This window comes from Lytechinus variegatus, chromosome 5 (assembly GCF_018143015.1).
Source record: "Lytechinus variegatus isolate NC3 chromosome 5, Lvar_3.0, whole genome shotgun sequence".
Classification (NCBI taxonomy): Eukaryota; Metazoa; Echinodermata; class Echinoidea; order Temnopleuroida; family Toxopneustidae; genus Lytechinus; species Lytechinus variegatus.
Window position 1 is genome coordinate 18,734,111 of NC_054744.1, and position 27,358 is coordinate 18,761,468.

General features: G+C 36.1%; 1 protein-coding gene across 1 annotated transcript; it reads left to right on the top strand.

Moving 5' to 3' along the window:
• Nucleotides 1-939: 939 nt before the first annotated feature.
• LOC121415641 (stimulated by retinoic acid gene 6 protein-like) lies at nucleotides 940-27,026 on the top strand. Its single transcript, XM_041608929.1, has 20 exons — nucleotides 940-1,340; nucleotides 3,961-4,051; nucleotides 6,099-6,184; nucleotides 6,677-6,819; nucleotides 7,368-7,500; nucleotides 7,902-7,944; nucleotides 8,547-8,696; nucleotides 9,284-9,384; nucleotides 10,054-10,109; nucleotides 11,962-12,023; nucleotides 12,312-12,468; nucleotides 13,486-13,561; nucleotides 14,854-14,929; nucleotides 15,676-15,724; nucleotides 16,155-16,278; nucleotides 17,981-18,082; nucleotides 21,891-22,054; nucleotides 24,240-24,377; nucleotides 24,801-24,982; nucleotides 25,977-27,026. Exons 1-20 carry the CDS (start codon nucleotides 1,318-1,320, stop codon nucleotides 26,835-26,837), a joined length of 2,817 nt encoding a protein of 938 aa, XP_041464863.1. The 5' UTR covers nucleotides 940-1,317; the 3' UTR covers nucleotides 26,838-27,026.
• The last annotated feature ends 332 nt before the right edge of the window (nucleotides 27,027-27,358 follow it).

Sequence of the window (27,358 nt, forward strand, 5' to 3'; positions counted from 1 at the left end):
AATGCGAGCGCGAAGCGCGAGCGAAAATTTTTATATAAAGTCTATTTTGCAATTCTTCCCCTCACCTTTTCCTTGTTTCCTTTCGGGATCGGGCCAGCCGTTACGAAGCTGTAAATTACACATCATGTGTATGATACCTCTTTCTCAGTTTTCTTTCTGTTTTTTATAGTTTCTCAAGTCAAAGAGTACACTTTTTTCTGCAGGTTGTCAAAAAATAGGGGGCCGGGGTCGGCTCGGCCCCTCCTGGATCCGCGCCTGCCAATAACCATCAGTTCATCCACGCACCATTCTTAATACCAATGACCATCAGTTAATGCACCCACCATTCTTAAAACCAATGACCATCACTTCATCCATCCACCATCCTTGATACAAATGGCCATCCCTTCATCCATCCACCCCACCATCCTTGATACCACAGACCATCTCTTCATCCACTTCCTTGATACCAATGACCATCAAAATTTCTCCATAGGCAGTACCCCCAGGTATGGAAAACTGTAACCCAAATGACCTACATTTTGTAGTGAAAACTTTTTTTTTTGCTTTTCAAAAAATGCCCTCACTTTTAGTACAAACCTTTTGTTGGGCTTTTTATTTTATTTTTTGGTACCAAAATGTATACCAGTACCTCGATTATGTGGTGACCCCCCATATTTATATATTTTTGATTTCCAAATTTACATCAGCACCCCCAGTAAAAAAAAATGTTCCCAGTGCCCTTCCAACATCCTTGATACCAATGACCATCTCTTTATCCATCAACTTCCTTGATATCAATATGACCATCAATAATATCATGCACCTACCACTATCATTGACACTAATCACCAACTCTTCATACATCTGACATCCTATTTGATGCCAATGACCATCGATCACTTCATCAATCCAATGACCACACGATCATCCACCCACCATCCTAGAGACCAACGCCCATCACTTACTTTCATACATGTCCGTTCCGCACACACCTGTACGTGGCCACGCCCACTGGTTATCCAATCCCCTTTTAGCTAGCTAACCTACGTTACCACAGTAATAAAGGTACCGTAAATGCTCTGGATGATCATGTTTATTTTTGTCACATGACAGATTGACTATGTTTTTATCGGTCTACTTTCAGAGATTTAGCCAGACTCCCTATACCACTTATATTCATTCTAAAGGGAGGGATATCTGCCGGGGATTTCTGATTCAAATTGAGCTTCGCTAGGACGGTAACAATTTTTCTCAGGCTCACGGTTCTTCAATTAACGATCGGCATCAGCACACCACGACCTCACTGCCGAGTGCTCTGGCGGAGATTTCTGCAGCATGGAAGTCTTTGAATCGTACTGGTATGAACAGATCGACTGATTGGTTTTATTTCACTCATTCAATGAACAAGGTTATGATATAACCTTGATATAACCTTATGATATATAAGGAGGGACATGTTGTAAATTATAATTACCTATAGGCCGATTCAAGTTTTTTGTGAAATAAACTGTTCTTGGACTCAAAATCAAATATGATGTATATATATTTTTTTATAAACCTAGCTTATGACTCGATCAATGTCGTTCTTGGACGGTAATGAAAATAATATACCCCGCTGGGGTTAACCTAGCCTGGAGGCGTCTGGGGAGTAAAGTCATCTACTCTACTAACCCTACGTAGAGTAGATGACTTTACTCCCCAGACGCCTCCAGGCTAGGTTAACCCCAACGCGGGGGGGGGGGGGCATTCAAATTATAATTTGATGGGGGTGTGCCAATGGAACATGATCGCAGTGCAGTAGATATGGTGCACGCTAGCGCTTTGCAGGTATATGTATATGCTAGCGCGTGGTGCATGGATCTGCTAGCGGAGGGAGTTGTGAAGCTTTGCGTGCGTCGACAATTGTTGGGAACTGAGATGTTTCGTAACGGGGTCTTGTGAGCAGGAAAGTGCGGCTTTTGGTCTCTCAGAGTATCTAGACTCTAGAGAACTGAAAAAAGGGTCATCAAAGCGGCACATCCCCATACCACAATATGTGTGGGTGCCCCCCCCTGATTCTAACTACATGTACATGTAAGTTCTGGGCTCCGTAACACAAAGATTAGCGATCAATCGCTAAATGAACTGACCAATCAATATCAATGTTACATGCGTATTTGGTTTATAATACTGACCAGGGACCAATCAGTGCGCTTCTTTCATATTTGCAGTCCATCGCAAACCTTTGTGTTACGGAGCCCTGGTGGGTGTTTCATAAAGCTGTTCGTAAGTTAAGAGCGACTTTAAGAACGACTGGTGATCCCTTCTTGCGGTAAGTGGTATATTGAATTTGCGATGGTTTAGCGCGTAAGAAAGGATCACCAGTCGTTCTTAAAGTCGCTCTTAACTTACGAACAGCTTTGTGAAACGGCGCACAGGTCATCAATGAATTTACATTGCATTGCATGATGATTAAAATGAGAGTTAGTGTGGATATAACAAAATGAAATGCATAGACAGGTTCAGAGATGTATTTAGGCCTATCCCCAAAAAATACTAGATCTACAAGAGAAAGGATATACATGTATATAGCCTTAGGCTAGAAAAAAGAGTGAAAAATAGAGAAATTGACTTTTTTACATTAATTTTGCAGGGGAAGAGGGTGAGAACTCTTCCTGAGTTTTTAACATTTGTTTGACTTTTTTAAAAACTTTAGGTGAGTGAAAGTGGCATTCAATAAAGCACTGCCAACATCATGCGTAAGTCTGAAACTGTTGGTCTAAATAGGCCTAATGATTAGATTTAGATTGACCTGTTTTATACCAAAAGTTTCAGTCTCTGTCAATTTTTGTTTGTATTTAGACCTCTATGTATTTATTGAATATATCAAGGGGCGGATCCAGGATTTTCTAAAGGGGCAGGGGCACATTTTCCAAGGAAAAATTTGACAAGCAAAAAAAGAGAAAAAAAGGTTTTAACCAAAATTTTAGGACATTTCGTCCATAAAAAAGTTTGACATGCAAAAAGGTCTTCACTTTCAAATGTTGGGGGGGGGCACACTTCTATTTTCGCGTCATTTTTGCATTAAAATTTTTAATTTTGCCTCTTAAAAAGGGGAGGGGGGAGCATGGCCCGGCTTTGCCTGTATTTGCAATATAGTTATAAAGATCTTCATGAAAAGGTGTAACTCTACCATACACTCTCATAATACTCATCAAAGCAATCAAATTCATCTACCCTTAGCTCGATCAACTATATCCTTACATTCCTTTAAAACTTGTTTCCCTGAGTTATGGAATAACTTCCCCTCTGATATAAAATCCAGTTCGACTCTTTTTAGGTTCAAGAGACTTACCAGACATTCATTAATCTGTGTTTAAAAAGCCTTCAGTCATTTATTTGTTTTTATCTCATTGAAAGTCCCCCCTCCCTTTGTTTTCTTCTTCTTCATTTTTTTTTAGCTGTTGCATCGGTGTACTTAGTGTAATTATCATTATTTATTGTATATTTTCAGTGTACATTTTAACTAGGCCCCTTTTTATAAGCTCTGCTTTCTCCCGAGTCACCAAACCATCTATTGTTATACTTTAGTATTTGCATAATTATCTATATTGATGTTAGTATGTATCTATGTAATTGTTTGTCCGGATGATGGTTGAATAAATAAATTGAATTGAATTGAATTGCTTTTCCTACATGGAGACAGATAAAGTGGACTTGAATATTGCCATTTACCTAATTAAGCCAATAAGAGAATGATCAACTTTGAAAAATTAAACTGAAGAAAGCATAATAATAATAAAAAATGTTATTTTTTTGTCACAGGTAAATGTGAACAAGTGCACATTTGTACACAATATTCTTTAAAAGTGATTTTCTGGCAATTTATAGCCTAATGTGCAAAATGTTTATCACTCAAATATTTGGCATGTGATGATGCACAATGTATTAAAGCATTTATTAGACATTATTTTGTTTCATTCATTTCTATTTCTGTAGGAATGTTACCGGAGAGACTGACGTAAACAATACATGTCTCAATTCAAGATACACAACATCAGAATGGGTCTCTATCTCTCTGCCAATTGCTGTAAGTATAATTTGCTATATTATTTGATACTTTTGTTACAGTATACTATTGCTAGCTGCGATTATGGAGATGCTTGTAAACTGATCGTCATTGCTTTGTAGTGCATGTCCAATTTTATTATTTTTTTTTTACTGATGTTATATTGAAATGTTTAAAAAAAATTTTTTATATATCATATTGTTCTTATTGTGTTCTTTTTATGAATCGGAAATAAATTCTGAATTGAAAGGAATTTAATTGTACTGCAATGAATGCGGCAATGACTACTACTTGAACAACAAGTGCAAACTCCCCCCCCCAAAAAAAAAAAAAAATACTACAATACTACTGCTGTTGCAGAGCCACTACTACTGTGGTTTGATGTGAAGTAGTCATGTTTTCTTTCAAGTCTTGCGCATCTTTTGGTATTTTGAACCACATGCAGGCTATAAAGTGATCTATTACGTGTGTATAAATGATTGAAAAATAGTGTTGAAATTGCACAAACAATATAACTTTTACATCCTAATCCAAGTTAATTACTCTTTCACATTTAAAATAGATTTAAAAATACTAAATTCTATAACACAGCCATACAAAAAAAAAAACATAAGAATAGAAACAATAGAATACATATAGAATACATATGGAAACAATATTACTAGAGCTAATTCTGGTTTGACATTTTCTGTGAACTATATTGTTGGAAATTCTGTACAACATTTTATTGGAAAAGATTTGGTTCAAAGCACCTAATTTGAATAGTATAACGTAATTTAAATGTTGTTCTTAAAAAAACTTAGTAGTAATAAGGGAAGTAGTCATGACTTAGCATATCAAGTCCTTTTACGCCTTTTGGACCCCATGCGCGCGCCAATGCTCAGCAGCGCATGCACAGTCGCACAAGCGCAGCCCAGCCGGCTAGCGCTAGGGCTATACGCTAGGGCACGGCGGCCATGGCTCCTGCCTGCTGCACTGCATATTAGGTACAGTACGTGCCCGGCCCGAATATGACAACTTTTGCCATTGGCTTGTGGTCTGACACATGTTTATTTAAAGCTAAAACGTGAACGCAATGTTTGACCAATGAACATCATTCTTACATCATCGTAAAGCTTAGAAAAAACTGCACAATGACTCATGGGAACTAAGCTGTACGGTACCATCAAGCGAAATTGGAACGAGTGGGAAATCGTTTGTGGTGACATAAAGTAGGATTTTACGTTGAGTTTCATCCTATTTTTGATATGAAAGGGATGTTTTTTACCCCAAAACGCGAATGTAATTAACATCTTTGCAAAAATTTCAATTATTTAATGGAAATAATATGATATCATCAGCATTATATCATTGGAACTAGGGATAAAAGTGGGAACTTTTTTCAGGAATGACAAAATTGTTAACAAAACATGAAATTTCCAATGGTATTTCCATAGAGTGTAGACACGCGCGGAAAGCACGCACAGTTAGTGTCCCATAGGATTCGATATGTAACTTATTAAAATGTTGTCATTTAAAAACATAGCAGCAGTAAAGAGTTTAGTAATAGCTCAGTAGTAATACGTAGTAGTTGTAGTAGTAGTAGTAGTACAATATAGTAGCAGCAGCAGTAGTAGTAGTAGTAGCTGTAGATGTAGTAGTAGTAGTAGTAGTAGTAGTAGTAGTAGTAGTAGTAGTAGTAATAGTAGTAGTAGTAGGTAGTAGGTAGTAGTAGTAGTAGTAGTAGGTGGTAGTAGTAGTAGTATAGTAGTAGTAGCAGTAGTAGTAGTAGTAGTATTAGTAGTAGTAGAAGTACAATATAGTAGCAGCAGCAATAGTAGTACTAGTAGCTGTAGTAGTACATGTAGTAGTAGTAGTAGTAGTAGTACTAGAAGTACAATATGGCAGCAGCAGCAGCTGTAGTAGTAGTAGTAGTAGCTGTTTATGTAGTTGTAGTGGTTGCAGCAGCAGTAGAAGTAGTAGTACATTTGTAGTACTAGTAGCAGCAGCAGCAGCATGCTGACCTGAAATGACACTCCTGAATAGTATATTTTGTAATTCATAATTCATTGTATTATCTACCTTACAGTTGGTCATCATAATTTTCTTCTCGTTTTTACAACGGCGAAAGAAGTTGGCTCTTGGATGTCTATATGGAAGACCAGGAACTGTATAGTAAGTCTATGAAATGGGTCATGTCCAGAGACATAGCTCGACCTGCTTTAAAAAAAAATAATCAGATCAATCAGAACATTTTCTTTCTGTTTATTTGTGCTTTTGCAGCGAATAATTTTCTTGCTATCGCATTGCAATCGGCTTCACATTTTTTAGGGACCGCTACACAAAAGATTTTCTGTGTAGCATAGTGTTGCACAGGACTTAGTCAAGAAACAGAGAGATAGAGACTGCATACAATTTGCAGCTTAAAATGAAGTATGCATGGTATAACAGAGGAGGAGAAGTTTTAACTGTGATACAGATTGCTTATAAAATTTTGCCTGAATACATTTTTGTCAATGCAGGTACTTTCTGTTTGGAGAAGGTCAGGATTCGAACATTTGAAAGTGAAATGTGTTCAATATTGTTGCTCGGATCCATAATTTCGTATTGCTTTTTGACAATTAAACTCAGAGGTTTACGCCTTCCCCGTTTTCTTTCCCTTCCCAGTCCTGTAGATGTGCTGGATACGTACACGGAGCGGACAACATTTGCCCTGGCATTCTGTGTGTGTTGTATTAGCATTTTGGATCTGTTTGTTGGCAACTATTACTTCAGCGTTGATACAACACATCTGCCAAGTATGGTACAAGGTAGGCCAAGAACATTACACAATACTAGCTCTTTCAACAAACGTAATGTTTGTATCTTTCTTTCAATCTCTCTAAAGTGCACTGACGCTCAATTTTATATCATTGAGATATTTGCAATGCGAGCAAAGTTTATTATCGTTGCTATTATTTGTTCACCACTGAGTCGCAGAATGCAGTTAATCTTACCCATACACAATGCACATTCTCCACTCTCTGTGCATAGATTTCTTCATGAATTGAAATAGTCTTGATATAACTTATTTACAAAACTCATATTACATATGAATAAAGAATTTATAGGAAAACTAATTAATGAGGTTGGCTCGATGAAAATATTTTGTTTTAAAATTGATTCAAATAATGAATTTAAAAACTTCAAGAATGCATTGACCTATCCACTCTGGCGACAACTAGGTGATAATACCAAGTTTGATATTCTGGGTCTGAAGCATTTTCCATAATGCTTTGAGCAGGAGTTGGGAGTTCTAACTCCCGTCTCCCTGCTTCGAGTAATACCCTTCCCTCTCGTGTCATATTATTCCCTGCAGGAGCTGTATGGACTCTCTTTGGCGTTGTCAACGTGATTATCGTTGGAATCATCCACTACCCTCTTTTGCTTTGTCTAACTGTTCGACATAAACTCTATGGCAACATTGTTGGACTTTTGTATTCATTATTTTGGTAAATCCTGATGTTTAATTCTCATGTTATTGTTTAAGGAAAACCTTTTTTTTCAGTTGAGCTGCTTGAACAATTCCCCCCACCTCCAAACAAAAAGTGTCCTTGTTTGCTAGAGATTAATTACCTAATAAAGTCGGCCAAACAAACTTGACAAGCACCCCCAAAAATAAATAAAAGAAAATAGGCAGTCACTTAAAAAAAAAATTACCCTTTGTAAAAGATTTACAAACGAAAAATAAGAAGCATATCACCATTCCAGGGTTGGAATTGGATGCTCACTTGCCGGATGAATACTCTAGATTATCATAATAAGCAAAAATATGCTGTACTTAATAAAATGATCATAATGAGTAAATATTTACTCAGGACTACCATCTATCATTGTTTTCTTTCTATAACAGGAGTTTCTTTTACTACATTGGCTTTGTGGATTGTTTATCGGGGGTAAGTTTGAAGACATTTGGTAATTATTTAAGATTTGTGTCCTTGTTTGCTGTGTTGTATTAAAGTTTCAGCCATGATAAATGCCCTTCAAATCAATTGTATCTTCAGATGCTTTATAGTCTAAGTTTGGATTTAGGTGGATTTCAAAATATTGTATTTATACTTCTGTAATTTTTTAATACCACTTCATCAAGTTCAATGATTATGTATATAAGCTATGAACTGCTCCAGTATTGACAAGGTCAAGGTCATCGTCATTTAAGGCCCATATTCTGAAGTCGGGTTTAACTCAAACTCATGTTTAAAGTTGTGGTTTAAGTATGGGAAGCCAAAAGTATCAAAATTTTTATTAAGTTGTATGTTTCTTATGTTTACTGTGCTCTTTCCTGATTCATCGTTGGTGGAGACAATAATCTATTTATACTTCCTACACAATTATGAATGATTTGAGAGCTGAATGAGCTGAAGTATGATATCTCTACTGTTAGTGATTATGTAACAATTGGCTGTCCATACTTAAACCACAACTTTAAACCTGAGTTTAAGTGAAACCCGACTTCAGAATACGGGCCTGAGTGTTTTTGTTTTCATAAACTTACTAGGGAGACTGGTTGACACCTGAAAACTTTGTACGCAACCTGGCTATCTTCCCAATCAACATCTGCTATGTCTATCTAAACATTAGGTTTCTCTTTGGTATCTTTTACTACCTTCACATCTGTAAGAAAAGCTCCAAGAAATGTCTTGAGAATGTAAGTAGATCAATGCTCTCCTACCTTATTGCCAGCTGCAGAATATATTCAGTTGTCTTTGTTGATATTAAAAGCAGATATCAATCTATCAACCTATATTATTTGTAGTCATGATTAATACATTTGAATTCCAATAACAAATGCTAGATTTTGCAGATACAATTAGTCAGAATTTTATTGATCCATTAACTTACTGTGTACAAGGGATTTATGTCAGACTGCATTTGTAGTGCAAATACATGTACTTGTGATTACAGATGTTATCACTAGACAAAACAAAATCTTTTAAATGAAATCTCAGAGGACATTGACATCAAATGGTTATAAAGGTTAATATGCAACCATGATCCTTTATGCCCATTGAATTTTGCTGCAGAACAATAAGCCTCTCATTTTATACATGTATATTGCTCCTGACTTTGCAATACAATTCATAACTTGATGTTTGGTTACATAATCTGATCTGAATAAACCATTCATTAATCTGATGGTTTTAATAAAGTTCTGTTGCAATTTTTCACTGTTATGATTCCATCTGCCCTACCTTATGTAAATTTTGATCATATTCTTGATATTATACTGTACAGAACAATAATAGGGAGGCCTCAACGCAGGATATGTATTTTGAGAAGACCCATTTTTACAAGCGAGTCACTTATCTTCTTCAACCTTCCCACAAACAAGAAAGGTAACTGAATTGCCCGATATATTATCAGTGTAGAGAAATTTAAGGTGACTGGTTTTATACCAACAACAAAAGAAAAAAATCAGCAAGTTGTTATTGATCCTAAGCTACATACTGTCGTCGGAACGATGTATATAACACATTATACTCCTGAAGAAGACGGAGGTCCGTCGAAAATTTGAGGAAATAAAAACTATATTGGCTTTGAAAGCATTACCATTTGTCTTCAGCATATTTTATTACTATTAGAGAAGCCAATACGTGAAACTTTAAGATGTTTGACCCATGTTTATGTTATATTTTAGAAGACATCTTTCCCACACCATGCTTCTATATGATATGATTTATCATTTTATCCACCAATTTGATAATCTTTGTAACATAACTTGAAACATAGATTTTAATCCTCCATGTTTAAACCTGCTTTAAAGATTAAAAAAAATTACCTTGGTTTTAACCTTTATTTTTCTCATTAAACCACCATCACTTCATGTACTTGTCATTATTTTCTTGAGATTATGTTTGCATGAAAATGAAGTCAGAATAAAATGAATTTCCAAATGCCAATGAAATATAGTATATTAACATGTAGCCATTTTTTCTCATTAAAACTTGCTTCCATCCATCTTCCTGCATGACAATCATTTTCTCATCACCATGACAACATATCAGCTTCCATCCATCCCGCTACCTGCTGCTTTGGAGGAAATTATATCCTTCGTATCCAGGTATTGTTTGTATAAAGTACATGTACATTTAATCTCAAGAATGCAACGAGTGTTGGATAATAGTAATGAAAAAGAGAGACTCATCTAATTTTTGTATTGTGAAACGTACTGACAAAAGAATATGGAATCATTCAAAAGGCTGTGCTTCAGGGGGATGGATTACCCCCTGCAGTGATTTTTGTTCATATTGGAAAAGTAACAAAAGGGGAGAATAGAGGAGAAAAGGAACAAAAAAGAAAGACAGAAGGAAGAAGTGTACAGTATCTAAACAGTGGAGGGTTATGGCCCAGTGGATTAGTCTCCGGACTCTGCCACAGAGGGTCGTGGGTTCAAATCCCAACCATGGCGTAATTTCCTTCAGCAAGAAATTGATCCACAATGTGCTGCACTCAACCCAGGTGAGGTAAATGGGTACCTGGCAGGAATTTATTCCTTGAAACGCAGCGGGCGTAACAGCTGCACTGCTAAAGCCAGGGTAATTATGCTGCATGTACTGTAGAGCGCTTAGAGACTTATGACAAAGTAAGTATTAAGCGCTATATAAGCAAGTATAATTATTATTATTAAATGAGATATCTGAGGCATGTGACTCTACATGTACATGTACGTACTGATATCATTTAACTGAGCAACAAATGATGACACCTTTATTTCTCTTGCCCGCCCTGTTTGACAACATAACCTGGTGCCACCCGTAAGCATATATTTAAGTGGTCACCAAAATCTGAGGCATGATGACACCCTTGTTACGCCTTGCCCCTCCCCCTAACAAATAGCCTGGTGTCGCCTGTGAGCATGCATTTATGTGATCACCAAATACAAAACCCATATTGAGTTGCTATGCAAGGTTCTCTATATTTGTATGGGCTTTGAAAAGCAAGTTAAGAAAAGCAGTCTAGATGAGGAAGTAACAGTTTATCCATACGCGGCTATCAAAAACAAAGTCTTGGAGATAAATGAAACTTCTTGAAACTTAAAGGGGAAGTTCACTGTGACCAAAATTTTGCTGTAAAAATACTAGACAAAAAATTATAAAAGATATTGGTGAAAGTTTGAGAAAATCCATCAAAGATTTAGAAAATTGTTATAATTATAAGTTTTTAATTTGAGCTGCTTCAATACTGTGCTCCATCTACATGTGTGGACTTGATGGCAATGCAAATGTTAGACAAATGTTATGTTTTCATATTGCCACTGTGTATTGCATTTTTGAAGCTCTCTATAATGTCTTGTTTGACTAATAACCTTGTGATGTTTGTCTTCCTAAACATCAAATATCATGTTATTTAGTTTTTGCATATTAAGGCAATTTACTTCATGGCTTTGGCATTGATTCACTTGTGATTTACATTATGAAAATGGCTTCATGATAATATGGGTGTTTCATGTGGCAGCTCTTAAGATTAAGCTTATTTTAAGGATTCAAGTTGAGAGCCAAAGCTCTTCACTATAACATCACGTTAATATATTATAAATTCAGTTATAGCAATTTGCATTCCTTGTATAATAATCTACAATGCAATACATGTATTACGATACATGTATTCATGTCTACATGTTTTTTGGGGTTTTTTGTACTATGTTATGATGCCAAGAGCCAAAAATTATATTACCCTTACTGTATTTTTTTTTAATATATCAAATAGATATTGAATTGAAATGAAATGAAATGAAATTTTAAAGTAATTGTTTCTACTTTGCTTAATTTGAGATTTTGGGGAGAACAGTCACATTCTGCTAAACCAGGAACATAAAAGTAATCCTCATTGGTGCTTCATTGAATAATGGAAGTTAAAGAAACAACCGTAGGAGGTGTGGTGTCATTTAATTCATTTATATTTTCTATTTGTAGGTTTCAAGTATTCACGACGTATTGTTTGCACGTTAACTTTGAGTTTACTCTGCCTTTATGAGGTGAGATATAAAAAAATAATCTTTCCATTTGTATAAATTTCATTCCATCTCTACTATTTGTTGCATCTGTCATCTTGTTTCTACATATACATGCATCCTTTATGCATCCCATCAAATTTTCCATATTTTAGTTTCATTATAGTCTCTAAATATTCCACTTTTCATCTTTATCATTGACTTTTGATATAATCTCTAACCATTTTACTTTTTGTCTTTATATTCAGAATTCAATATAATCTCAAATCATGTCACTTTTCATCTTTTCATTTTATTTCATTTTCTTTTCAGTTTGGCCTGTTTTACACCATAAAGTTCTCAGCATTGATGATTGATCTGAAAGATGTATTTTTGCTGGATGAAAATGGACCCCTGTTTCTTGCCATTGATGCTGCCAATATATCATCAGCCTACATCAATACAAAGGAATTCATAGTTACACTAGCAGGTGTGAATTCTTTGAATGAAACTTCAGATTTATATCAAAAATTAATTTTCACCTTTTTAAAACTTTCTTTTTTATTAGATGGACTAGATCATTATATTTTCTTATATGATTAAAATTATAGATTGTGAATATGATTAAGGTTTTCCTTATTTATTGAAGGATGGCAGAGTTCCTGTAAGAATATACAGTATTTTAATAAGTTCATTCAATATCCACAATTTTTAGGTAGTCTTTATACACCTTGGGGTGTTTCACAAAGATTTTAAGTTTGACTTAGGGTTGCACTTAAATGCTGACGCATATATGCAACGCACAATCTTATTGATCAATACGCAGTAGTGAGCCTCCTCATGGCATGATCTGACCAATGAGGTCATGCCTTTTATGATGCACACAACTAGGCATCTAAGTGCGACTCTAAGTCATACTTAAATTTTTTTGTGAAACACCCTCTGTTCAAATATCGCTTTATTACTATCTCATGTTCAAAAGCTTGTTCAACATTGTCTCAAATCAGATACCCAATAGGCGAAAAAATATTGATACATGATCATAAGTAGAATTAGAAGAATGATTAATCTATGAAATTTAAGTAAAGCAATGTGGCAAATTTGTTGTTGCCTGGTAATTGCTTACCCAATAATCTGCCAGTGTAATGGGTTAACTGAAAATTTTGCAGAAGCAATAATTGATGACATTTGATGTGTACTAGACTACAAAACATAATGTATGTTTACAAAGATATAATAAAAAATATATTTCATTATATATTTTCAAAAATTTGTCTGCAATGATAATGTTTTAGAACCTTAGATGAATAAAGTGTCTTCTAAAGAAAAATGTTTTCTAAAAAAACTGTTCAGCTCTGGGTAACCCATTAAAAACGGTTGATTTGTACTAATTGTAAAGGTATTACTATTGAGAGACTCGATGATTCCATTTTCATTATCAATTTTGGTTTAGTAACAATGCCTGGTCTTGAATTTTGAATAAGATATGATTTTGTTCTCTCTTTAGATACTTTGATGCCAACGTCTGTGATATGTTTGATTTTTATGGGAGCGTCCACCTTCCATGCCCTTGTACATTATAGGTAAGTCACAGGAAAAAAATGCACGGGGGTTGGGGCTGTTTTGGCCCCTGAAACGCTCAGAAGAGCCCTGGAAACTACTAACAGGCGCCCTGAAAATCCCCATTCATTGTAATGTTAAAACTTATCCTATTTTGCATCTTTAGGCAGTTAAATTGTGCAAAGTAGCCCCCCCAAAAAAAAATTTTTTTGCCTGGTTAAGGGGCCATTCCACTACCAGGATCTGAAACCCGATCCATACAGATCATTAGATCAATGGAGAGCGGGACAGGATTTGGTTGTGATGAACAAGTAACAGTTGGCCTAATGTTCAGATCGGCGAGATCGTCTAAAAAGTTTGAACATGTTTAAAATTTTATGCTGATCTTCCCGATCAGAAAACATCCATTTTGAATGCAGTCGTGGGATGAGGGTAATCAGGTCTTTCCTGGCGTTATTTTTATGTTAGTGATTGAAATCACCCACCCAGTCTTACAGACTTTGTAGTTCTCATGACACCATATTCCTCTGTCACCCACCTTTTAAAATAAAGATTACACGATGTGATCGTGCCTCCCTTCCGCAATAAAAAATGCATTATACATGTATGTTACCTTGTTCAAAACTAAACTGAAAACCTCCCTTTTTTGAGAGTTTCAATAAATAAGTCACTTTTTGTTTGTAGAGACAGTAGGCTTCCCTTTTCCCTTAATTATAACTTTATCATACTTCTTGTTTACTTATTGTGTTAACTATTTCACCTTTTCAATTATTGTAATGCACAGTTGAGTATATACATATAGGAATTACACAATATAAATGTACAATTATTATTATTATTGTTATTATTATTATTATCATTATTTGCTCTTAATCAGATGCAAATATTTCAGTAGCTTATAAAAGATAGCAAATATTGTGAAGATGTGATATTGTTTCCCATGTATTTCATGCATGTATTCTCATGTGCAATCTGAGGGATGTGGGTTCCATTCCCAGCCATAGTGTGTTTTCCTTCAACAAGAAATTTACCCAGTTTATGCTGCTCTCAACCCAGGTGAGGTGAAGGGTTTCCAGGAGGAAAAAGAATCCTTGAATGCTCGAGCGACCGATCAAGGTAGCCGTGCTAAAGCCAGGGTAATAATAACATTATCATGTATCAAGCAGGGCCCGCTTGGGGAACAGTTTTCAGAACCGAAGTGGTGGCTACCCTGGGTAAAATATGACATTTAGCATTAATTTGAATGATGGGAATTCTAAGAAAGTCAGGTTATTCTGATTTTGAGTTGAGAATTTCTGCTTACTTTATGATTCAGGGATGATACAGTGAGGATATGGGGAGGAGACAGGTCGTCTTTCCCAGTTCAAGCATATTCGTATTCTAAAAAAGTGGTAAGTAGATTTGGAATTTATACTGATGCCAAAGTACTTAATAATATTACGGGATGATGGCATAGTGATGATATTAAATATGGTTGTAAAGATTGATGACGGCGATGGTGATGTTGATGATGATGGTGGTGATGATGATGATGGTGGTGGTGGTGGTGGCGGTGGTGATAATGACGATGATGATTAGGAGGAGGAGGATGATGATGATGAAGATGATGAAGGAGATGGTAATGGTGAAGATGATGATGATGGTATTGTTTTTGATGATGTTGACAATGATGATGGTGGTGGTGGACATTTCATTGGTTCTTAATTTTAGTGGCTTATCAAATGATACCATCAGAAAATTTCAATGTTTGTTTCTTTGATATGTACATGTAAGTCATTTATTTGTCCTTTGGTCTTATGACATTCACTTGTCTATAAAAACTATGAATTAAGATCTGCATTTATAGTCATTTGAATACAGCTGCCATAGGGTCAATAGCGCAAACTTTCCTAATTACTGAGTTTCAACTACTGTACTAGGAATATTAATAGAATTCATGATGTCCAATTAACCAATTTCAAATCATTTGTGTGATTGTTGAAATTGTTTTGTTTTAAGGATTTACCCTGAAGGAGAAAAATGAGACTCTTTGCAGTAATTTGACACTATGAAACTCACATACCTGTAGAAGTTGCAGGATATTACAATTCAAATGTCATTTTTTTGTGATGTATTGTTTATATTGATCTTGTTTCAGGTTGCCAATCTGACTTACTCTGGATATCAAATAGCATATTGCATATGGGGTGAGTTTTTTTTTTTAAATCAGTATGCATTATCAATAAGGGTAAAAAAGATCAAAAGTTACTTGAAATGAAATTTTGATAGCAAGGTTACTTATTTAATGTTTTATTTATTTATTTGTTTAATATACATGTATATTTATTTATTCATTCATTTATTTGTTTTTATTTGTTTATTTATTTGTTTGTTTATTATCATTATTTCTTTCTTTATAATCATTATGTCTTTATTCATTAATTTATGTATTCATTAATTTTTATAACTTGGGCCCTGTAACATAACATCTTGGGCTACATTGACATCATATGAACAATTGTAAAAGTCAACCCACGATCAATTTTGAAAATGAAGGTTACTGGGCCCCCAAGGCAAAACCTAACCATTCAAGTAATATTTTAATGACTTTCCTCTTTTACATGTATGTATGTCTAGGATATATTTTTCTCCATCTCGTCCTGTGGTTGGCAGTGGTGTTTGTCTGGTACTTTATACTCGGTCCCTTGATCAACAACACGAGGAGGGATAATATCGTTCTTCAACTCCTTCGAGACTATTGGTAAGTTATATTCCAATGAATACTTTGTAGATTGGTGTACCTCGCAATCATTCTGAATTTGGAAGAATGGTGCTAGATTTTATCTAAAGAATCTGAATTTTGACCATCATTTGAATAGCATGTATTAAGGGGTCCTTTGCATAAAGAGTTGTATTTGAAAGCAACTTCGGATCTAAATTTGGCTCGTCGGACTATGACAGGCCTACTAACTTGGAGCAATCAAGCACAAAGCTTGAATACATATTTCTAATCAGTTGAAAATCAAGCTGTATTTCATTTCAAGTTTTTTCTTCAACAGGCAGATGATGTTCCCACTTTTGAAACATTTACACATTCCTGTGTGAAATATTGTTTCTCTCTGTTTCAAAAGAAACTCATCCTTATTTCTCTGTTGCAAAGGTTGGGAAATCTTGAAATGGGTGTATGGAAAAGTACACTAGTGGTTCTCGAAGCCAAAGACATACTTACATTACAGGATTTACCAGTCATGCTGCAGACAGCCATTGTCCACAAATCTTGTGTGAACCATTTGAGCCTGTTTCTTGTGGCTATATTTGCAGTGTGCGGTTTGCACTCTTTAAGGAAGTTTTATTGTACCACAAGTTCAAGCAGTTGAGGAATATTGACAGTCAAATATGTGTGATTGTGTCTTTACTGACGTGTATCAATATTTACGTCTAGGACCGACCTCCAAAAAGACGTGACCAGGGCTTGAACCTCATGCCATTGCATTGAATTGTAACTTAATTCCCTCAGTGTAGCGTTGATTACAGTTGCATGCTGCAAGACCCAGTGGTGGACATAATACTTGGTGTAGATATATTTTCAAGTATCGATAACTCAAATGAATACATAACAATCAATGGAGTTGATATTAAACAATCACATACATGTCTCAAAGATGCAAGCAGTACAATTTCATTGTTATTATTTGATTGGAGTCACCTGTGCGTGGGAGCCGGAAAGCAATTGGAACCACTGTGATTGTCAGGTCTCTCCTGATATACATGTAACTGATTGGGGGAGTGCAACTTTTTTGTAATAATGAAAAAGTTCCAACATATTTATGAAGACAGGAGACCACCATCATGCTATTGGATAATGATAATCAGGGTGCTACATAACTTTTTAGAAGCACTTGACCAGTCGGGCAAGTAAATTTTTAAATAGTTCAAATATAATTGCCCCGAAGTACTGGTCTATGTACTCCTACTGACATTGTTCGAGCTCTAAGGGACACCCATGTAACACCTGGTGGGTGTTTCGTAAAACTGTTCTCAAGATATGAATGACTTTACGCACGACTGGTGATCCTTTCTTGTGCTTAGTGATATCCCTATGTAATTGATGTAGGACCTAAGAACATATTCCAGTCGGGTGTAACTTTACGAACCGCTTTATGAAACACCCATCGGGGTGGGAAGTGACAAAATAATGTAGATTTATTTGACCAGTAATGATGTTCCAAATTTTCATGCTGAACACCTACATGATTCATGATTAAACAATAATAACGGAAAAAAGGAGGACAAAAAAAACTGATGGATTTTCAGAGATACGAACAGTAAATCAATGAATTATAGTATAGTTACCATGATTGCTCATGACAACAGCACCTTGGGCTTACTCTATCAGAAGTTTTGAAGTACTACTTGCAACCTGATATTAAAGTTCATATTCTACTCTTTGTTTTCCATTCTAGGTTAGGCTTTGTCATCACCTATGTCATTTACTACAGCCAAATCTTGGTATCTAGACTCTTCTTCTTGCAGAAATATGGCAAAAACTTTGGGATCAATAACAGGTTAGTTCCTGTACCTAGTCCATTCCTGAATTGTGTCTGTTTTATTAGTTTTTGACCATCCAAATGTAAATATATAACCAATTTGCATTTTCATCAATTAACTTCATGTACATGTAATTCATAATTTGGGCTGCCATATCTTTTTTTTAAAAATAAATACTGTACCATTTTACTACTACTACTACCACCACCACCACCACCACACCCCTCACCACCACCACCACCAAATGGAGGAACATTGTTTGAGAACCAATTGTTACTTAGTACAAAATATATAAGCCTATGGTACCTTTTAGATGTTCTTTAGCAACAAAGATTAAATATTCTCAATACAAAAAAATGTCATCGGTTTATTGTCTCGCCCACCAGAGGTGAAGGCGAGACTTAGGGATCCAAATGTCGTCCGTCAGTCACAAATGTAATGACAAATAACTCCACAACCGTAAGTCGCTTTTCAACCAAATTTGGATGGTAGATGGACTTGGGGGACCTGCATGTTATGCTGCAGTCTGAGGTCATATGGTAAGGTCAAAGGTCATTTTCAGGTCAACGTTAAAGTTTACATGCAAGACTCTCTTATGACACCTAACTCCGCAACCGTAAGTCACTTTTCATCCAAACTTGGATGGTAGATGGACTTGGGGGACCTGCATGTTATGCTGCAGTCAGAGGTCACATGGTAAGGTCAAAGGTCATTTTCAGGTCAATGTTAAAGTCTACATGCAAACTCTCTTATGACACTCAACTCTGCAACTGCAAGTCACTTTTCAACCAAACTTGGATGGTGGATGGACTTGGGGGACCTGCATGTTAGGCTGCAGTCGGAGGTCACATGGTAAGGTCATTTTGAGGTCAACGTTAAAGTTTACATGCAAGACTCCTTTATGACACCTAACTCCGCAACCCTAAGTCGCTTTTCAACCAAACTTGGATGGTAGATGGACTTTGGGGACCTGCATGTAATGCTGCAGTCCAAGTTCACATGGTAAGGTCAAAGGTCATTTTCAGGTCAACATTACAGCTTAAGTGCAAGGCTCTTATGACAAGTGTTATTCCATCCCAGTCATTTCACAATGAAGTTTTGATACAATTTTGTAATGTGCCCTCACAAAGTACAATATTTCTGGTTATTTTCATAAGTGGGCAAGACACAAAATTGCTTTTGCCTTGTTTGAAAACTTTTGGTATATTATGTTCTGATTTTGTATATTTTTAGTTCAGAACACACTGAAATTATTGCTCATTTATTTTGGAATGCCCCTTCACATGTCAATACTTCAATGATTTTGAAAAAAAAATCACTCTCAAAAAGGAAAATTAAGTTATATTTTCATAATTTTGTTAGCATACCAAGTGAAATTATTGTTCTTTTAAGTTTTATATTTTGTATGCTGCATATTACATAATCATATTTTAACTAGATGTGTAAAAGGTTATTTATGACTTTCATCATAAATTTCAAAATAAATTAAAATATCAGCTGGGCTATTCCACGGTTACTCACGTTACATTTGGAGACACCTTGATTCATACTTGGAGCTGTAACTCCATTATTATTGATAGAACTAAACATCTACTTATCACAACAACGTACACAGTCTGACTATCCTTCGGATAAAAACAAAACTTGGGAAATTCTATTATGCTCCTGGCAAATCTTTGGAATGTGTCGGTTACTCACGTTACATGATTTGGACATGCATAAAATGAAAAGTCAACATAAGTGAAAAGTCTCCTCATACAAGGCTTTTATGAAAGTTGATTATATCCATTTCAAAGAAGTATATTAGGGAGACAAACTTTGTATATAATTAAAAAAATAAAGAACACATGGTTTTTACTTGGGGTGCAGATAATATGGTTACTCACGTTACGGTTACTCACGTTACATTTTGTCCATGTATGGTTAACAACACACATGTCATTAAAAATTCAATAATGTGTGTAAAATTCATTGGTAGGAGCATCTAAAAGAGATTTTATACCAAAAATTGGAACAATTGGAGCTTTATTAGGGAGTAGGAGGGAAAAGTATGATTTCGCTTACTAATTATGCATAAATTAGCATAATCGCTTAATACCAATTTGCATGAAATAAATTACTATATAGTATTGTAGATTATGTCCAAGACAACCTGCACACAAATTTTCGACGTGATTGTGCGGTCAATGGCCGAGATCTCAAGGGGGGCCTGGGAGCCCCCCCCCTCCCCCCACCCCCCGGGCCATATCAACTCCCAAAATACCCTGGCCTAGATAGGGTTACAGGTAAGGGCATTCAATGTGTTGTTCAAACACTCTTTAAAGTTAGGTTAATCAAAACCAAGTCTTACTAATGCACTCTCGCATTGTGAATACTTCTACTAATATTCATTTTTTTGTGCGATTGTATGACCACTGATATTTTGATGAACAAAGAGTCGCATCAAAGAGATGTACCCTCATTTTGCTTTTAATTAATCAAAAATAACTTCACAACTCACCATGAGACTAAAACTTGACATCCCACAAAAAATGTTACCGAAATGAATAATTTTTATTGGTTACTCACATTACATGATGGTTACTCACGTTACAAAGTTACTCACGTTACAGTTTTTCTTTATCAATTTTATAAAAAAATCGTACTTTTTAATGATTTTGATAGTCATCACTGTGTCAAAGATTGTTTGAAGGAAGAGAATTTAAAATCCCACCAATTAACTGTGAAGAATTTTTCTCTCAGAAAACAAAGTCAGTTTTTTCGGTTACTCACGTTACATCACCTGAGCAGGTTGCAATATTTATTTTTGAATGAGTACTACAAATTTACTTGAAAAGCGGTTGTGTATTTTAAGTAATTTGACTCTTCTAAACTTCAGAAATATATAAAGTGGTATGTTGTTGCAACAACAAAATGGTAATAAGGCATATTTCATTTTTCACTATTTTTCTTGTATTTTGGTACACAATGGAAGACACAACTTTTGACCATTTTTTCCAAAGTATACATATGAAAATAAACTTTTTATTTCTTGTTCCTGAAAATATCATGTATGAAGGACTTAAAGTATTAAAAAATTCAAGAAAATATTGAATTTGAATTTTTAAGCTCATGTCCACCAACCTGTGGAATTGCCCAGCTTTAGATAGAATGCACTATGAACATGCAACAAAAATGTTCATTGTATAGGCCTATAGTTTGATGGATTGAGGCACATCAAGTTTATTTAAAATGTTGAATTCTATTCATGTATAGTACTGCATGTAATGTATTACATACATTTTGTGGTTGATTATTTGCTTTGTGAAGAAATATTGAATAAAGATTTTCTTTGAAAAAAAAGAGTTTTGTGAAACATCGGCTCATTGACCCATATTAAGTTGTGATATTTAGCAGTGGCTTTTTAATGAATTCTGCTTGTTGTCTTTCTATCCTCTAAAGTTATCCCTAGAAAAAAAAACACATGGTATTGGGAAGTTGATTTTATATTCCACATGTAAAGCAATGGATGATGTGACTATTTAATGTTCCTTGAATGTATGTTTAGTAATAAAGAAAAAGTAAGCAGAAAAGGATATGAAATACATAACTAAGAGTACATATATTATCAAATATAAGGATGAAATTAATAATAATGATGATATTTTATGTTTCATGATTATGATAATGAATGATACCGTTTTCTTGCTTGTCACGGTGATTTATGATCATCAACAACAACTGATAATCAATTTTGTTCTTCATAGGCGTTCTTACCACAATACAGTATACTGTATCACATCGTTTCTGAATGTCCTTGTTTATTATTGTTCATTTTCTTAAAAGGCGTTCTTACCACAACATGGTGTACTTCACATTGTTTCTGAATGTCCTTGTTGGGCTTGCATCATGCCTTCTACGAATGCTCAAAGCTCTTTTGTTTGGTATCTTCCTGTTGGGACGTGTGGATTACTGCCTCATGTACCCTGGACTGGAGTTCTTTGATAAAGGTAGGGGATCTCAGAAGAAGTCATGGTTTTCATAAAACATTCCCCTGAATATCTGTAATGATGATGATGATTGTGAGACAACAATGATTATAGTGATGATGATCATGATGATGACATGAAGGAGATGGTGGTCATGGTGATGATAATAGTAATGATGATGATGATGATGGTAATGATGATGATGCTGATGATATGATGATTGTGATTATGATGGTGGTGATGATGATGATGGCAATTAAGAAGGTGGTGGTGGTGGTGGTGATGATGATGATGGTGATGATGATGATGATAATGATGCAAATGATGATGGGGATGATGATGATTATGATGATGGTGATGATGATTGTGACGATGATGATGATGGTGATGATGACAACGAAGATCATTACGTCAAAATTCCCTTTGAAACGATACCGCAGTTCGGATTGCGAACTGCGGTGTTGTACCCCATTTTCCATTTGGATCTCCTAAAAACCATTTCCAAGCCCTTATCAACCGCGCTTGGCCAAGTAATCCAGGGGTAATCCCCGCTGTCTCAATTTCACCCCCACAGGCCAGTATATGAGCGTTGAGCAAAGGACGAAAAGATAAACGACAGCTGCGCTATTACGTAAGACTTCTCTGCCTGTAGTAGGACCTTCGGAATGAAATTATTGTATTCCATATTTAATCACGTTTTCAAAGGCATATTGTATTCAGTAACCCAATGTTAGTCCATTTTCAATTTCGAACGAAGAAAATCGACCTCGGAATAAGGAAAGTAAGCAAATAAAAATGACGGCATGCTTACAGGGACCGCACTCAGCGCTGCGCATGCATCCCATCGTGTGTGGCCCCCTGCTGTGACTGTATATGCCGGGCTGTTGTTTTATCTTCGGACCAACGTCAAGAAACAGGTGTTTTGATACTTAAATTGCTTTCTTGAGGCAGTTACGGCTGGAGAAGAGAATTGATGAGAAGGGGAACTGGGGTATAGTGTTCTCAAATGGAAGTTTTTCGTCATGGTGATTGTAGTGGTGGTGATGATGATGAAAATGATGATGATGAAAATAATGATGATGATTATGATGATACAGTATGTTAATGGTGATATAATAGTGTAATGATAATAACTGTTGCTTATATAATATGACAATTATAAAGCAAAGTCTAAATGTAATTTAAGAGAGAATCAAGTGAAGAAATTATGTTTTACAAAATGTGAGTAATCATTATTGTCTCACCTGCGTAGCAGAGTGAGACTATAGGCGCCATCATAACTTAGAAAATATATGGACCTAGTTCATTAAACTTGGACATAAGGTTAATCAAGTATCATCAAACATCCTGCATGAGTTTCACGTCACATGACCAAGGTCAAAGGTCATTTAGGGTCAATGAACTTTGGCCGATTTGGGGGTATCTGTTGAATTACAATCAAAACTTTAAAAGTTTTTGGATCTGATTCATGAAACTTGGACATAATAGTAATCAAGTATCACTGAACATCCTCTGCAAGTTTCAGGTCACATGATCAAGGTCAAAGGTCATTTAGGGTCAATGAACTTTAGCCGAATTGGGGGTATTTGTTGAATTACTATCATAACTTTAAAAGTATGTTGGTCTAGTTCATAAAACTTGGACATAAGAGTAATCAAGTATCACTGAACATCCTGTGCGCATTTTAGGTCACATGACCAAGGTCAAAGGTCAATGAACTTTGGCCATAATGGGGGTATCTGTTGAATTACCATCATAACTTTGCAAGTTTATTGATCTGACTTTTGAAACTTGGACATAAGAGTAATCAAGTATCACTGAATATCCTGTGCAAGTTTCAGGTCACATGATCAAGGTCAAAGGTCATGTGAGGTCAATGAACTTTGGCCACATTGGGGGTATTTGTTGAATTACCATCCTATCTCTGTAAAGTGTATTGGTCTAGTTCATAAAACATGGAAATAAGAGTAACCAAGTATCACTGAACATCTTGTGCGAGTTATAGTAGTTACTCAAAGTCAGCACTGCTGCTATGTTGAATCGTGTGATGCAGGTGAGAAGGCCAGAGGCATTCCACTTGTTGTGTTTTGCGCTATTTTGTGAAGTCTAAAGCTCTTTTTTTGTAGCTGGCTATTGAATGAATGAGTCCCATCCATGTATAACTGATCACTCATTGTAATCTTGTTGTTGATCTCCTTGTTGCTAGGTTACAGATCTTATGTTGGATTCTTAGAGTTGGAGGTGATCCACACTCATCCTGTCATTGTTACCTTCTGCCATTGTCTCTGGCAGGTTGCTCATACAGAGGGAGATCGCAGAGATAGGCTAAAGAGGACTGGGGATGGTAAGTAACAAATAATGCTTTCTGTCTATATCCTAAAGTTTATTTCTTTTTTTTTTGCTTTCGTCCTGATAAAATGTACCTTAAGATACAAGGACATTTCCATTAACCATATTCTTTTTATCATTTCCGTTCATTGAAGATAAATTTTTGTTTCTTTTTGTAAAGATTGAAATGTGGTTCTCATGGTCATAGTTAAAGAAAGAGAGAAATGGCATATGGAAAAAAAAATCTGTATTCATCTTCAGACAATTGTGAATTATCTGAGTAACAGATTACCTGGCTGATAATGGCACCTGTGCTGTTTGAGATTGTGTCACAGTTGGCTATCCACATTTTCACCAATAATTAAGGCCAGCTAAAATAAAACCCGAGTTCAGAATACTGGTCTTTATCTTTTTCTGCGCGATCATTGCTGCCTTTCAGAACAAGAGGAATCGGAAAGAAAGCGTAGGAAGGTGATACGGAACAAGTGGCAGCTGGGATACACCCTTGTGAGGAACCCTGTCCTTCTCCAGGACAGACTGTCCAACCTCATCGGGATTCCAGAAGTACGAGACATTGGCAACCAGAATGGCGGATTCACCATTGAGATGGGGAGGATAGAGGTGAGTTTCCTATTAACATGTGTGGTTGACTCAGTTTCTCAATCATTTGCCTGTGGTTGTTCAGTCCACCCTCGATGAAGACTTCATGGGCCCCTCTCTGTTTCTAAAGGCCACCGCACACCTTACGACCCAACAAAAAGCGCATGACTGAGTTGCAGATCAGATCGCAAGGTGTGCGGTGTTGCGGCTTATGACTACATTCATCTCCCCTCACTCAGACGCAAGCCAGTCGCTGACCAGTCGAGTCGTAAGGTGTGCGGTGGCCTCTAGGCACATGTTATGTTATAGTGAGAAATAGTCTTTCCTTTGGGTTGGATATTAAATAAGGGCCCAGAGAAGAATCACCACCTTGGCATGTTAAGAACCCACTGCACTATTCGTATAAGTGTAAGGGAAAGCACCAGTTAAGTGGCATGCACTTGCATACCCCCAACTTAACAGTGATTTAGAGGCCTGCAGAACACATTGATTTGGTTTGTTTTTCACCTCTCAGGCACAGATGGTGTCTTAATAGACAAAGACAATGATTTTCTGTTTGAAGATGATTCCTGTTAGATATAGATAAAGGCAAAGGCTGAGGAAATGTCCTGTATAGGCAGTTGGTTAGAGAAAAATTTGAACCCACATGAACTCAACAAAATGGGGCTTCCTTCAGACTATAAGGCAAAATGTGATTAAGGCACCACGTTCAACACATCAGAAATTATGTTGGATTCAGAGTCTGATATATTAATGTAACATTTTTAGGTTAGGGGCCTACTTAAATTTATATCCCTTTGCTGAAATTTAGAGAAACAATATTTTATTTTTAAGTTATCTAAGAATTTTCCTCTGTTTTTTTCGCCCTCACCTAAGGAATTGGGTGATCCTAGATATATAGAGAATAAGGAGTCTGATAATCACCTTAGGTTTATATAAAGTAGAGAACAGTGCAACTTTGTCAATTAATGTTTGACAACATTATTTTGGGCATCTTCCTTTTTCTGTTTTACAGGGGACCACAAGTCCAGTATGTTCCTCAGAAGAGTATCAAGCAATTGAGATGAAGGCACCAAACATGGCAAGAGGACTTTACCAGGCGAGGCAAGATTTAGTGACCATGAAGGTTGAAGGCTGCCTTGATGAATCAAGCGTCCAGAATTCACAAGGCAAGGATGTCTTTCCACAGGACTGTTCATCTGCAGAAAGGAATCACAAGGAGTCCAGAGACAATGTTGAGAATGTTGTTCCTGCATCCAATGGAAATCTAGAGCCAACTTTAGGTAAAGGACAACTTGCGACTATTGTCGACCAAGGGCAAAGCTCACCGTGTACAAGCCATGGTGTACATGATGGGAATGTTAACATTGTTAACCCCAATGATTCAAGAAACGTTAATGAGCCATCCAGGATTACAGTTGATGAGGGGATTGGGACACTTGATAGTGACATCACTGGTACAAGTATTTCCAGTCAAGTTACAAGGCTGCACCAACAGTCTGACCATACTGAAGCAACAGAACTGCCTGTTGATCAGAACAATGACAAAAATGAAGGCTTGGAAACTGGAGCTCTGCCAGACAGATCTGATGAAGATGAAGAGATGGAGAATGATTTTCTGGAGAGCAGTCAGCTCAGTGTCTTCAGCAACCAAAGCTTTGAGGAACTCCTCAAATCCAGTCTTGATCCTGGCCACATTGCAGACTGCAGAGAGCAAGGTGTTGATCTTGTCAGCTATGTGGAGGAAGAGATGTGGAAGAATTTGCTTCATGAAGGAAGGTCAACCCTCAAGAGGGCCAAGCAGGAGGAAAGGGGGGACTCTGTGGTAGAGGAGGATGGGGATAGAACATATGATGCTCAAGTGGTTAAGGTCTAGGACTACAGGAAGGACAGCATGCTGAGGTGAACAGCACAGAAAACTAGAGTGAACCTGGTGGTCAAGATCTTGGTAGCATCAGTGTGATCATATATAAAGATGGTAACACAGAAGATGTAAATTCTTGGCTATAAGCTTGCTTGGAAAATATTGCCACATAGTCTCTTTTACAAAAGGCCAGTCAGTGTCTTACTGAAAAATTCTTCTTAAGCATCTTTCATATCTAATCTTGTCATTTCAGAATTTAAAGGTGAAATCCACCTCAGAAAAATATTGATGTGAATCAATAGAGAAAAATCAGACAGGCATAATGCTGAAAATGTCATCAAAGTCGGATGTATAAAAAAGTTATGAAGTTTCGCTTATTTTTTACAAAATAGTTATATGCACAATTTAGTCACGTGCAAATGAGAGAACGGATGGTGTTCCTTACTCACTATTTCTTTTGGTTTTTTATGTTTGAATCATAAATATGTTAAACCATGGTAATTCCACATGTTCAGGGAAAAATAAAATTTTGT